Raw genomic sequence first — 14530 nt, 5'->3', positions numbered from 1 at the left:
AGAGAAAAAGGGAAACGAGCGGCTCAACACGAAATAGCTCTACTGGCCGCACCAAAGGGATTCAGCGGAGGGTGTTGGGGTCAAATAAAAAAGAGCGCGTTGTGAATGCACGTGCTTCAGTCGGAGGTGGGCGAGAGGGGGTCGGTTCCTGATTGTCGTGCGATAAGTATGTGCAGCTTCTGCTCGCAAGTTTGTGTGTAAACATCTAGCTGATGTTTTTTTTTCTCGTTGCTTCGCAACGCAGAGGGGGAAGGGACGGAGGGACGAGGGGCTTGAGGGATGCGTAGAAGCAGGCGTGCAGGGTGAAGAGGAAAAAGAGGAGGGAGGGGGGCAACCACAGAAGAAGAAAAAAAAAAAGAAAAACGCGTCGAAGATGACAGAGAAGCGACGAAGTGCGGAGAGAGAACGAGAGGAGGAGACGGATGCGTCGCAGCCGCTCACCGCCACCTCTCGGATAGGGAGAGAAAGCGATGCCCCCTCCCCGCAGTTGAGCGAGAGAGGAAAAGGGGGGGAAGAAACAGAGCGAGTGGAGGAGCGCAGCGGAAACGTATGTGAGCGCGGCTTACACCACTGGGCCTTGAAGCACATGCACACTCAAACGCCAAGAAAACAAAAAATTGGACGAATCATACGCCAGCAATAGCGGCAAAGACGGTGGGTTGTACTCGCGTGTACTCGCGTGTACTTGTGTGTGTGTGGGGGGGGGGAGGGGGGGGGGGTATAGCGCGCGAGAACGGGGCGGGGGTGGGCAGAGGCGCTGATTCCTTCGAAAGGAAGGTCGTGAAGTACAAGAGAAAGGGAAAATAACGAAAAGAAAAAAAACGACAAGCCACTGCATGGCATGAGATGCATGGCGTTTGTTTGTGTAAAGGCGCACACAAAAGTGGTGGAGTTAGGGAGAAAGAGGTGCAGAAGTGGGGGAAGTCGTGGAAGCAGCAGCAGCGTCAAGGAGTGCATGAGTGCAGACGACGGCGGCTAACACGCAACCCGTGAGTGGCCGCAGTTGCAGCTGCCTGTATGATGCGTCGGCGCCAGTAGTGTTCATTTTCACCACGGCGACTTTCTCTTTTCGTTCCGTACCCCTCATCATCTTTTCTGCAAACGCAAACTGCAGATATACTCACATGCGGCGGCACGTGATGAGAAAGTGGCACAACCACCAAGAAGCAGCTTACCTTCTCTGTTTCTTGTTTCTGTCTCTCCCTCTGCCCTTGTCGATACCAGAGACTCCTCGTTCATGTCTCGGTGGACAACGTCTGCTGCTGACAATGATGCGTGTTTTGTTCGAGCCTGTTTGTTTCTTTTCCAGGTGTGGGTCACGAAGCCGACAGGTTTTCAATGATGTACATGGGTGCGCGTGGGTGTAATATGCACGTGTGGAAGGAGGTGACCTGCCGTGGAAGAGAGGGAGAGACACAACACGTGAAAGGAGATGCACTGAACGAACGAAAAGAGGATGGGGACAGAGCACCGCACGAAAAGCGAAAAGTGAATGACAAGAAGATACGCTCCCACCAGAGATAACAGCAAAAAAAAACGCTTGGCACGCCGCGCGGCACACGGTTCGAACAGGATGATGATAGACATTGACGTACACAAGCACAAACACGCACATGTGCATGGCAAGAGAGAGAGAGAGAGATGCAGCGGATCAGCTAAAACGACAGCAGCATCGACGCCGTGCGAGGAGGAGAAGACACAGGCAACTTCTTTCGATGGCTCTATCCTTTCATGTGATTTAAGACGCCGTCACTGTTTCTCCACACACACACACACACGCCCAAACCCATTTTCGCCCTCCACCTGCCTTTATACGCTGCCCGCTGCTTCAACGAGGTCAACAACGGAAGCCCCTCTCCCGACAGCGAAAAAAAAAATTTACATGATGAACAGGTGGGGAGGGGGGAGACAGTATACGAACATGGTGATCAAAGGAAATGGGAGCACACAAAACAGCACATCTGCTAGAAGCAATGAAGGAGCATACAAGGGAGGCGATGATGTCTGCGTGCGCCTGCGTGTGTGCTACGACTCCGCGGTCTCGCAGAGATATACACTGGAAGCACAAAGAGGAGTGTTGTCGGCGCAAGGCCAGAGAACACGAAAGCAGCCAGGCTTCGAGAGAGAGAGAGGGGGGAGACAAGAGACGCCAAACACACACACACACAAAGAAAAGATGCTCGAAGTTTCTTCCGCGTCGTCAGTCTCGTTTTCCTCTCTCCTCAGGCACGCACAAAGCGGAGCACGAGGTAGGAAAAGGCCTCAAAGCTGAGCCAGCCATCCTTCGCTAGCTGCGCTCCGTCGAGCTCAAGCGTCGCGTACTCTGTCGGGACACCGAGGTCACGCTCCAAGGATTGCATGTAGCGCTGGAACTCCTCGACGCTCAAGACGCCACGCCCATGTACATCCAGCTCATCGAACCAATCGCGCAGCTCCTCTTCCGTGATCGGGAAGGCGGTGGTGTTCAATACGGGTTTCACGCCGTCAAGCGGCGTTTGTAACTCCGCCACCGAGGTCGGCTGCGTCGTCGCAGTGTAACCAGGCGAGCTCATTGCAAGACGCACGGCCTGGTACGCGTTGTTGCGGTATGGAGCAGACGGCCTGACCGACGATGTGTGAGAGGGGAAAGTGTCAGCGCACACAAGTGCCACTGCGCGCTCGCCGCTCTCGGACTGCGCCGATGTCTTCGGAGAGGCGTTATCGCCCACCTCACGCTTGCCCTCAGCCGGTTTCGCCGGCGCTTCAGCGAAAGGCCCAAACGGAACGGAGACGCGTGCAGCACCATGGCCCGCATCGGCGGCGGTGGGGATGCTTGAGACGGTGGTGTTCGCCAAGCTCCCGCAGGCGGTGCTCCGCCGGTTTCTCATGTTCTGCTGCAGTTTCTCATACAGTGACATCTTCCCCACGCGGATCGGAACACCTTCCGGCTCACCGAACATGCCGCGAATATGGACAAGATCCTCTAGCGAGCACGGTGCAGTCGCCTCCTCGGGTGCCGCATCGCCCTTTGACCCACGAGAAGCAGCTGTGTGGGAAATGGACCGCTGGACATACGCAGGATCACGTGCCTGCACTGCCTGCAGACGCGGGTTTGTGTAGCGTATCCACACCTCACCAGCCTTGTTCCGCTCCAGCGCGGTCGTCTGTTGCTCCTGGTTGTACCGCTCGAGCTCCTGCATGAAGGAGGCTTGCTCCACTGGGAGAAGTACCTGGTAGTGGCTCAGCAGCATCGTCACTCGCTCCTTGCTGGCCGCGTCCAAGCAGTCAAACATGCGCGCTGGCGGTGCAGCCGCGGCTTTGGCGGCCGACCCGGCATCGGCGGTAGCGGTGATCATTTTTATTTGTCGTTCCCCTTGCTGTCCAGTGTACGCGAACGGCAGAGCACGTGTGCACGCTGCGGGCGCCAAAAATCTGAGACGAGCGCGATACAGGGCCACACGAGGCGAAACAATACAGCGAAAAGGGGCCGCGATGAAAGAGCCGACAAAAAAAATCTCGGAGAAGCTGTGTCGGCGTGTGTGCCACACGGAGGCACAGGAGAGTAGCGGCAGAGGGGGGAAGAGAGCGAGAAAAAGGGGGACGTTGGAGAAAGAGAGAAGCCGCATACCGTTTCACCTGCAAAACGAGCTGAAGACAAGGGTGCCCAGGTCGCAACCCGCGATGTGGCGACCCTCGCTGTCGGCAGCCTCGCCCTCCCCCAGCCGCATCGCTGTACCAGTATCAGTGGGTGCACGTCCGCCTAGGCGAAGCCGCACAAGAGAGAGGGGAGGGGGTAAAAGTGGGTCGGAGTGGGGTGTGGCGCAGTGCATGCAACACCCACGCCCCGCGGAAGCGCGCAGATTCCCTCTGGCAGGTCAGTATTAGCCCGCTTGCAGGCCGTGGTCGGCCACAGCTCCTTGCCTCGCAGCTTTATAAGCATCTCCAGTGCACACAGTGTGGTCTTCACGCACACACCCACGAGGCCATCGGCTCCACAGCACTACACGGACGCACAAGAAGGCACACATTTCTAATGCGCTGGTCACCGGGGCACAACACGCTTCAAGGCAGAGACCCGAATCGTGGAAGGCGAGCCCGCACAGATGTGTATACGTGCGCAGGCACCGCCGCGTGTTGCACACAGGAGGGGGGGGAGGAGGAGAGTCAGAGAAAGAAAAAGACTAAAGAGACCTACAAGAGAGGGAAACTATAAATACGGAGGCAGAGCCGTGACAAGCCGTAGCAGCGGACCTGTAAAGCGGGTTAACAGGAACAGCGGCCGCTGTGCCAGCCAGGGGGGGGAGGAGAAAGGGGACAGGTGGAGCGCAGGCGCGGGCGCAGCGCCAGCTGACCGCCGCCTCGAGCGCGCGACGTGCGACCGGAGGGCACTGCCGGGCGTGACGGTAGCGGTTGCCCGGTAAGACTGGGGCAGGGGAGGGGGCGCAAGCAGCAGCAGCACCGTCGTCCTTCCGCGCAAGATGGTCCTCGCACGGCCCACTAGCGCAGCAGGGGAATCAAGCCTGTGTGGCTCACGTGCACAGTCGCCTTACTCGTCTCTCCACGGAAACTGTTCGCCCATGGGGTCCTGCGTCAGCGCGTGGCGCGCGCGCGTTGTCACGGTATCACCCGTGTCCGCGTTCAAGCCAATGAGCGTCGGAATCGATTCCACAGAATATTTCTTCGTTAGCGCCTCCACAATGTTGCGATTCGCAAACGGGATCGAAAGCCATGGCATCTTGGCGTAGTACGCATTGAAGTCGTCCTCCTCCTCGTCCCATGACGCAAGTATGATCTCGAAGTTCTTCGAATCGTGGTGCTTCTCATAGAACTCCACCAGCTGCGGGGTGAAGCCACGGCACGGCGGGCACCAGCTTGCCGAGAAGTAAAAGAACACGGTCTTGCCGGATAGAGAGTCCATATCCGCCGTATCAGCCTGCTTCCGCAGCTTCAACGCTTCCCCCAAGTGCTTTGCGACACCGGACATTGCTGTGCGCGTGGAGGAACAGAGAGGAAGTACAAAGAACAGTTCGAAAAAGGAAAAGGTGATGTGCTTGTCTGTAGGGGTCAAGGAGATGGCAAGAGTGTTATGAAGACCGGCTAATACGGATGTTGAAGTCCTTGGTGTAGCTAAGGCTGGGCAGGGGTAGATTGTGACAGAAGTTACAAGCACGAGGGCAGGATGGGATGCGTCACGATGGCGCCCGTTTGTGTACGTGCACAGCACGCACGTGCAAGACCAACATAGAGCCAAAGCACGCAACCCCGCCAACGCGCGATGTCGCGGCAGCAGTGGGGCGAGGGCAAGACGGCCAAGCGAAAACATCGACGCATGAGCAAGAAGGAGAAAGCGGTGCAACAAGCGAGAGAAGGTGGATGCGGTCAAGAGCCTGGGAAAGGGGAGACTGCGTGAGTCGATTCAAATGGAGCAAACACGTGATGACTGTGTATCTTTTTTTCGCACTCCCCCGCCCCCCCCCCGGTGCTGAATTCGACAAGGGCGTAATGAGAAGTGCTGGAGTCCTCCCTCAGAGCACCACACAATATACGGGCAGCGGACTGCTCGTCATGAGCGTGAGTGGCAAACGCACATCACGCAAGAGGCACGACTCGATGGCGCCTCTCGCCCTCCACCCCCTACGCATCGCCGCTGATTGACGAGCTGCGCACGTGTATGTTCAAAGCCGCATGCGAGCGCATCACTGCAGACCCCGCCTTCTTCTCGGCTCCGGTTTCACCAAAGTGTGCGCGTGTGGGGGTGAAATGCACCACGCTTGGCACTCCTCCTCGTGTTCTGCTCTTTTTTTTCGCGGTCTCTCCTCCCATCCTACCGATGTAGTGCAACAGACGTCTGACGGGAACTCGTTCACTGATCAGCAGCAGCAGCAGCAGCAGAGACGGTCAGCTTGTGTTCTGTGTATACGCGAACATTGGAGTCAGAGGGCAGAGTGCGTCGAGTCTCTTATACGCAGGACACAGAGGATTAGTACAACAGGAATGTGCCCTTTAGGTGTGCTTGCGCCTGTGCAAGTGATCCATAGCATTGCCACAACGATCGCTGTCGGGAGGGAAACGGCGGGAGATGACCAATCGTGGTGAGGGGTTGATGGAGGGAGAAGACAGCAAGGATAACAGCCCTCGGGGGGGAAGGGGGGTCGCGCTAGCGGTCATGCCGATCACCCTCAACGAGAGTTACCAAGGTACAAGAGAAAAACAGAGAGAAGCATCATCAAGGTAAGTATCTTCTGGAAGACGCAGTCAAAGTGCGTGCGCGAGCAGACGCGCACCACCATCACTGCTTGCCACTGCAGCACGTGCTCCATCGTGCGTTCACCCTCTCTAGCACTGGTGCATATGGTGCACCCCTTTGTGCTTGGTTTACTTCGCCGACACGTTGAGCCACGGGAACTCCGTCCCCTCAGGATCCCTCTCGACCATGTTGCGCGCCCGTGTGGTAACGATCTTGCCTGTGTCCGCGTCGACGCCGATCAGCGTCGGGATCGTCTCCACCTTGAACCCATTCTTAAGAAACTCCATCCCTTTTCGATCCTCAAAAGGCAGCGCCAGCCACGGCATTTTTTTGTAGTACTCCGCGAAATCGTCAGCCTCCTCGTCCCAAGAGATCAGCATCACCTCGAAATTCTTCGACTTCGCGTGTTTCTTGTAGAATTCAACGAGCTGCGGCGTGAAGCCGCGGCATGGCGGGCACCAACTAGCGGAGAAGTAGAAGAAGAAGGTCTTACCAGCCAGCGTTGGTAGCACGATGTCCGTCGCCGAGCCCTTGAGGAAGCTGGTGGAGTAAGGGAAGAACTTCGTCAAACCCGACATGGCAGCAAAGATGTCAGGCACGGACAAGAGGTGTACGAGAGACGAGGGGCAGCCGACGGTGCTGAGAAACAAGGGCGGGGGAGGGACAGGGTTCTAGAGCGACAGAACGATTAGTGGGCGCGCCAGTATCGCGCAAACGGCGGGGGTGGGCTGCAAGAGACAATACAGAAGGCACGCGAGGAGGCGCCGAGGGGTGTGTGAGGTGTTCGCAGCGGAAACGAGCAAAAGACAGGTCTCCGCGTAATGCACTACCGAGGGGGGCCCGGGCGTGTGTGGATCCGGCAAGCGGTCAGTCGATGGCAGTGCCGCAATACGTCCTTGCGTAGCTGTGTATGTAGACGAGGAGTCAGGTATCTGTGTCGGCGTGTGTGTGTGTGTGTGTGTGTGTGTGTGTGTATGCGTGTCGGGGGAGGGGGAGTTGTACGTAAGAGGGATATGGAAGAGGAAAACGAATGAACAGACGGAGGCGTAAATGGCCGTGTGAAACGGGAGGTGGTGTGGGGGGTCCGTGGGCGTGCGTCTGCTTCGGTGAAAGTTCTAGAGATAGAGAGAGGCTGTCTTTGATGGGCAGCGATGCGAGGTGGCGAGAGACTGGAGAAGAAATACGGCACGGACCCGCGCACGCACACATGGTCGACCGAAAGGGGAGGATTACAGAGTGGAACAAATAAAGACGTGCGGAGAGGCAGGAAAAATGTGGGGTATCGCCCTGACGGCGGAGGACGGTCACAGGAGTGAAACACCTAGACATGCGCAACGCGTCGACGATCCGTGAACCCTCCCCCCGCTCGCGGCAAGGCACCTACACATAGCAGATAGGAAAAATGTGGAGGCTTAGATGCCGAGCATGGCATATGCAGCTGCACGCGTGCAGCTCCGCTCTATGGCAAAGACTTCACGTCGCGCGTGTGTGTGTGCTCACGCGTGTGAAACCGTCGGCAGTGCATCCTTCTATCCACGATGACCGTTCCTCTTTGTTGCTGTCCATTGGCCTACTTGCACCGTGGAGAACGTGCGCTTGTATGCACGCGGGCGTGTCGATGTGCAGAAGAATGTGAGGGCCGTCACCCGCGCAGCAGTTAGTATTGTTGCAGCTTTCACATCCGCTCCGTTTCTCTCTTTCTCTCCCTTCCCCCCTCGCCCCGAGAAGCCGCACAAGGCTGCACGCAGACACGGAGACGCACACACGCACATGTATTAACATACGCTTACACAAAGCGAGGCGTGTGAAGGTTGGAAGGAAGCGTCGGCGAGCAAAAGAAGAAGGAAGAGCCTTCATTATCACTCCTGTGCTGCGGCGTCAGCTGCACGGCACAGCGCAGGGGGAGAAGGGACAGCCACACACGCACGCAAGAGCACACACACAGAAACACACGCAGCCATCGCCCAAAAAACGTAGTACAAGGCACAGATAAAGAAGAAGTGAGATATATGGGTGGGGGGCACACGCGTGCATGCAACGCACTTATAAAGATGACAAAAGGAAAACGAAGACGCCAACAAAGTCAGCGGCTCGCACAAGATAAGCAGCCACGCGCAGCACAAAGCAACGAAAAGTGGAGCGAGAGAAGATACTACACGGTGAGCCCGAAAACACAAAAAAAAAATACAGATACCATCGACTTCGAGAAACACTCGCACGATTCACCCCAACAACAAATATCACCGCACCCACAGCAGCGAGGCAAAACACCACACATGAGCGCGCGCAACCTTGCAAAGAGCCATGCCTTTCGTCTGCGCCGTCCACACCTTCATCCCAAGCCCTCCGCACACACACACACACACGCTCACACACAAGCACCCCAACACAGAGAGAGCGCGCACAAACGCGTTTCTTGTTGTGCGTGTGTTCTTCCTTTGGTTTTTTTGTCTCCTCTTTTGGTTGGGGGAGAGGGGAGGGCGTCGGAGATGCAACCCACTGCGCCGAAAACACTCCTACACCATCACGCAAACGCGCACACGCGTATGTGCGCTGGTGTTTTGCCTGAGGTGCGTGGACGGCGAGAAAGGGGAGGGCCTTTTGATGGCTACTGTAAAACAACCGCAGCCGCTCCATAAGGAAGAAGTGCACGCCAATTACGTTCGCTGTCGCCTCACCTCCCCAACACCCCCACGCCCCCCTCCTCAGCCATCTTCCCCATCCTGTGACGCCCCCGCCCCTCGAACTCTCGGCAGTTCGTTCACACAAGCACAAGCACGCACACATAACGACCTTCTCGCATGTCCCTCTCTTCGCTCACCTCAACCAGCCCGCGCACGGTATACTCGGACCTCTTCTCTGCATTCGCATCACCTTGCTGCCTCTACACGCCTTGCACGTCCCATGTCCTTTGGTGGCGTTATGCGCATGGCGAATCCGCATTTCGCTGCGGGGTTAAATTGCGCGAGGGAAACACCGAGCTGGCTGCTGCCGCCGCCGCTGACGCAGGAGTTTGGGTGGTGGTAGTGACAGAACGAGGCAGGAACGGTCGTTTAAGTGCTGCAACGACACAAACGGGGAAGGGGGTAGGGTGTGCAGTGAGGAGGGGAAGGCAAGGCACAAGGGGCACACGCGCATTCGCCGGCATGCATCTGCACATCCACCCACCCCCCCCCACACACACACACTGGAAGAGAGACACACCCATAAATACACGCAGAAAGCTCCGGTCATGACCTAACACCAACAACGCCAGAACTCGTCCATGGAGGGCGCACACAACGACAACAACGGCAAAAAAAAAAGAACAAGAAACACCGCAACAGCGAACGAGAGAAGTCGACATCAATACAACCGAGAAGACACGTATGTGCCCCACGCAAGCACTCACGTTACACTCTGCAGGGAGAGAGAAAGAGCATATCGAATGAGAGTGAAAAGGAAGATAGGAAAATATGCAAAGAAGAAAACAACAGAACAACCTCGAGAGTTGAACGGAAACTGTGAAACGACAAGACAACGTATCCGAAGGTGTGGCATACCCGTGACAGACGAGACGCACACAAAAACACACACGCACACAGACACACACACGCAGACACAAATCTTTTGAGCGAGAAAATCACACGCAACCGGGCGGTGCAGCCTGTGAGCGGCACGGTGGCCTGTGTGGGCACATATATATATGTGTGTGTATATGTGTGTGCGTGTGTGCAGGAGATGGGATGGGGGAAGTGTCTTATTTTTCTTTTCCTTGTTCGTCCGTGCGCCGCGTTCACGCTTGTACGCGAATACACTCTTTCTCGCTCTTTGTATGCGTACGCAGAGGCTACACACTGCCTGAAGTGTGTCCGCCCCTTCCCTGCGGCAGCGCAGCAGTCGCCAACGTCTGCGTAGAGGACGCCTACCACAGACCACGTGTAGTTTTCTTTCGCCTCTTTCTGTCGACGCCTTCCTTCTCCACCATACAATGTGAGCTCAATGGCACTCGGCACCCGGCATGTCACAGGTCCCCCCATCGCGTGGTGCAAAGTGGTCGTGCACACACGCGCTAGAGGAAGGCGCCGACTCAGCCATCTGAGCACGGTCTCTGCCCCAAACCCTACCCACCCACCTCGCGCTCCCCAGTTCGCCTCATAGCCGCTCCCATCGTGCCGGTCTCGACCCCTGGAGCATCCCCCCCCATGGCGGGGGCCCAGGCACTCCTCGCCTCTGTGAGCAGTGTGAGGACCGGGGATCAGCTACACTCGAGTCAAGTTGGCACTTTTCCTGTCACATTGACGGCATAAACGCGTGCACTGTTGCACTGGTCGCTCCAACGCGCCACGCCGTCCAGGACCTGAACGCCGACATCGGCAGGGACACATTGTCCTGGCATTCCCACGTCGTAGGCACCTGACCCCGTCACCACAGAAGTGATTTGGCATTTGGCAGAGGATGGGGAGGCTGCCTGGCCTCCTCCCACGCAGTGTGGGGGGCTCTTGAACCCTGAGATGCCATGCACGGAGGTGTCCCCCTCCCCTTCACTTATCCATCCACCCCACAGAAGCACACCTGTCATCCGGGGCCGTATGTGACGCGCAACTAACAAACAGAAAAAGAAGGAGAGGGGACAAGAGCAGCAGCACCATCACGGCGATGACCCCACCGTCCGCCACGCACGAAGACGCCGACAAGGAGACAGGGGATAAAACAGAAACTCGAAAAAACGGCGAACGATCGTCTGTGCTGTGACGCGGAGGTTCTTCTCTGTGTGCGGCGTTGGATCCCAGGCAAGATAACCGAAAACGCACACAAACATACACACGCATACACGCGACTGCTGGTACTTGGACTGGTGGCCGTGGCGAGAGCCTTCCGTTGCCATCGTGCAAGTTATAGCCTCCCGTCGCTTCCGCTTTTTGTTTGGCTAGCACTACCCGCTTCTGCCGCCTCGCTGCAGCAACCTCCTTCCCTACTAATAAAACCAAAAATAGTAGTAAATACCGCACAATATAAAGAGCAGAAGCACAAGGCTTTCTCGCCAGCCCTCGGTGCGGTTGCGCATGTCACCCTCCGCGAACCGCCACGGGAACCGGACCGCATCTGGGTCCTTCATCACCATCGTCTTGCCTTCCCTTGTCACCATGCAATTTGTGTCTACGGCAACAACCACCACCTTCGGGATCGAGACGACCGAGTAGGCGCGTGAGAGGAAGCGAGCCACCTCGTGCTCCTTGAAAGGCAGTGCCAGCCAGTTGCCGTGCCCACTGGCTTTGGGGATGCGTGGGCTCTGGGCTGTGCCCACCGCTGTCGGCGCACCGCCTGCGGCAGCGGTCGAGGAGGGGGCTTGGGGCTGCTGGCCCTCGCTCAGGCCAACGCCGCCTACGGTGGCAGCGCCCGTTTGGTTCCCTAAGAGATGTGTGATGTCGCAGCTCAGGGGACAGCTCTCGTCCAGTGCCTCGCTGGAGGCGACCGGTGGAGGCGAAGACGACGCTGCCGCCGGTGGACGTCGCACGTAGTTGCTGCTGCGATTCTGAAAAAAGTCCATCATGCGCCCCTCCTCGCGGTCCGACGATACAAACAGCACCTCAAACCCGTACCGATCCTTGTGGGCATCGTAGAAGTCCGCCAGCAGCGGAGTGAAGCGCTGGCATGGTGGGCACCAGTGAGCAGAGAAGTAGATAAGCACGTACTTTTTTCCCTTGAACGCTTCCGACGCGGCTACGGTGGTGCCGTCCTGCCGCAGCACCTTCAAGTCAGGGAACTGCGACAGGAATGGGCCGCCCTTGTGACGCAAGGGCATTCTGACTGAGCGTCTCTGTATAGGGAGAGAGCAGCAGCAGCTAGAAAACGTGACAACAAAAAACGATGAGCAGTGGCAGCCTCTGCGTGCGTAGAACCCCAGCTCTAACAATGCGAAAGCTCACTCGAGTGCAGATGTGTCTTGTGTGTGCGTGTGTGTGTGTGTGTCTGTCCGTCTGTCCGTCTGTGGGTCCCGTGCTCGATAGACCGCAACTCTCGTGCTGCTGATTCTGTCGCCGCCGTCTACCACTATGCACGTAGCGCACGGTAAAGCGGGAGCAAAGCAGGAAAGGTCTCGCACGCCCGTCGCTCGCCGGCACGCGCGATGGAGGAGAAAGAGGATGCGAAAGAGAAACCCGAAACCTGGCAGACACACACGCACAAGCAAGAGAAGGAAGTGAGCAAGCAGCCTCGTAAAGATATAGAAATCGAAAGCAAACAAGTGCGCGAAAGGAGCAAGGCACCCGAGGTGGGCGGGAGGAGGAGGTGAGCAACAGTGAGGAAAGACACGACACAGGTCACCCAAGTGTACAACAGTTGCAACTGTGTGCGTGTCTATGTCCGTGTCTGTGTGGTAGGCACTGTAGGAAAAGAGAAAGAGAGGAAAAGAGTAGGAAAGAGGTGCGCGGATTGGTGTATGTATGTGTGTGCAAGCGCTTGCACACACATACAATAAAAAAAAAGGAGCGAGACAGCAGAAGAGTAACGAGAGAAAGAGAAAACACACAGAGGAGCAGCAGAGCGTGGGGAGTGAGCAAGGCACACAAGCGAACACAACCACACAGCAACAAAGGAAATCTGCGAAGGAAAAGCGAGGAGAGAATGAGATAACTGTGTTGATTCGTGTGTCGGTGCATGCGTGTGCGGGTGCGTGATTGAAAAAAAAAAGAAGAGGTAGAGAGAAGGAAATCGAAAAGGACGCAGTCAGAGACGCAACCACTGGACAGGAAGCAGTCACGATCACGCTAGAAGAGGGACAAAGCAGCGAGAAGAAGAGAGAGCGAGATCGGCAGAGCTAGTGAAGCCGCAGCCCTTTTCGTCACGCCCTCGGAGAGGGTCTCGTTTTCCCTGTGTGGGAATGTATATGTGCGATTTATTTTCGTTTTCGTGTGTCGTTTCTTGTGCAGCGCTTGACGCCGCGTGAGTCGTCTGTGCCTCGCCCCCACTCTCGCTACCTACCGCCTCCTCCTCAATGATGAGGCACGGTGGGAGGGAAGGACTGGACCAAACACACAGAGAGAGAAAGATAGACAGTCCCCCACCCCACACCCACAAAAAAAGAAGGGAGCAACGCTCACACACAGACACACGGCAAGGAGAAGAGCAGAGGAAGACGGAGAAGGTTAGCAGAATAACAGAAACCGAGAACGATTAAGCGCGTGTGCGCAGTGCAGCGAAGAAGTCACTTCACGCAACAGTAGTGGTGGCAAAAACAAAAAGATACCGAGAGTGGAACTCGTGGAGAGCGGGGAGAGATGGCAAGCAGCGTCAGCAAGTAAACAAGGGAAGAGGCCACTGGCAGCATGGGAGAAGACAAGCAATGTACTGGCCAGAGTAAAGACCGGAGCAACACACAATGGACGTGAAGAAATGCACCGACAAGAGAGAAAATCGAAAGCCCCCACTCCTCGCGTGCGTCCTTCCACGGGACGACTCTACTACGTCGTCCCCCCTCTATGCGACTGTGTGGAGGGGGAGGGGGGGGGGGCTCGCCTGTGCCTTGCGGTGATGCTGCAATCGGGCACTGCCTCTCAGCAACACGATCGTGCGGGCGAAGGTGTGTGGGTGCGTATGCAAGAGCGGGAGTGGCAGAGGGGAGGTGGGAAAAGGCGGCAGAGACACACAAAAAAAAGAAGAGAGGGAGGCAACGCCAAAGGTCGACTCGTTGCAAGCGGCGGCGGGCAGGCGGGCGGAAGGGCGGGCGGGCGGCCAGGCGGTGGGGGGGGGGGGGGGGGGGAATAGCTCCGCGCACGAAAAGTCAACGAAAAGGAGCGGGAGGAGAAGACGCGCGGATACGACGCTGATTGGTGTGCACGAGTGCGCAGCGTAAGTGCGGGGTTGGGATGTGGATGGAGTAGCTGCACGGTATAAAAGGCAGTATAAGAGGAAGGGCACCGCGTGTATGTGCAGAGAGAGAGAGAGAGAATGAGCGTGTTAATGCGCTACAGGCGTCATGCGCGCATACAGGCAATGAAGGATTCAGCGCATAAAATAAAGAGGGCGATAGTGGAACGCACACATACACACACACACACACACATGTGCACATATCACCGCATAGAATCCACCCACAGCATGTAGCCAGAGAAAGGAGGCAATGGAGAAGTGGAGGTGAAGCAAGAGTGAAGGATCGTGACGTCAGAGCCAGAGAGCGAGGAGGGAAGGAGAACACCCTGTCGAGAGTCACATGATGCGCTTGGCCACTCCAATCTAGTAATATTCGCGCATACTGTAACACCACTGAGCAAAACAAAGACCCGGTGGTCACTCTCGAGAGAGATTCATGTGTATGCATTCAAA

The 14530-nt window shown here is 56.8% G+C and overlaps 4 protein-coding genes across 4 annotated transcripts; all 4 read right to left on the bottom strand.

Moving 5' to 3' along the window:
* Positions 1-2222: 2222 nt before the first annotated feature.
* LMJF_29_1170 (conserved hypothetical protein) lies at positions 2223-3335 on the bottom strand (the record flags this gene model as incomplete). The annotated part of the gene is made up of 1 exon (XM_003722148.1): positions 2223-3335. The coding sequence occupies one exon, from the start codon at positions 3333-3335 to the stop codon at positions 2223-2225; it is 1113 nt and encodes a 370-aa protein (XP_003722196.1).
* Positions 3336-4525: 1190 nt separating this feature from the next.
* Positions 4526-4963, bottom strand: TXN1 (tryparedoxin; the record flags this gene model as incomplete). Its single annotated transcript, XM_003722147.1, has 1 exon — positions 4526-4963. The coding sequence occupies one exon, from the start codon at positions 4961-4963 to the stop codon at positions 4526-4528; it is 438 nt and encodes a 145-aa protein (XP_003722195.1).
* A 1391-nt stretch (positions 4964-6354) lies between these two features.
* On the bottom strand, positions 6355-6804 carry TXN2 (tryparedoxin; the record flags this gene model as incomplete). The annotated part of the gene is made up of 1 exon (XM_003722146.1): positions 6355-6804. One exon carries the CDS (start codon positions 6802-6804, stop codon positions 6355-6357), a length of 450 nt encoding a protein of 149 aa, XP_003722194.1.
* Positions 6805-11183: 4379 nt separating this feature from the next.
* LMJF_29_1140 (tryparedoxin-like protein) lies at positions 11184-12011 on the bottom strand (the record flags this gene model as incomplete). The annotated part of the gene is made up of 1 exon (XM_003722145.1): positions 11184-12011. The coding sequence occupies one exon, from the start codon at positions 12009-12011 to the stop codon at positions 11184-11186; it is 828 nt and encodes a 275-aa protein (XP_003722193.1).
* Positions 12012-14530: the final 2519 nt, after the last annotated feature.

Source organism: Leishmania major, chromosome 29, assembly GCF_000002725.2.
Source record: "Leishmania major strain Friedlin complete genome, chromosome 29".
In the NCBI taxonomy this organism is placed as follows: domain Eukaryota; phylum Euglenozoa; class Kinetoplastea; order Trypanosomatida; family Trypanosomatidae; genus Leishmania; species Leishmania major.
Note: the sequence above shows the minus strand (reverse complement) of the source record. Positions and strands in the feature narration are given on the sequence as shown.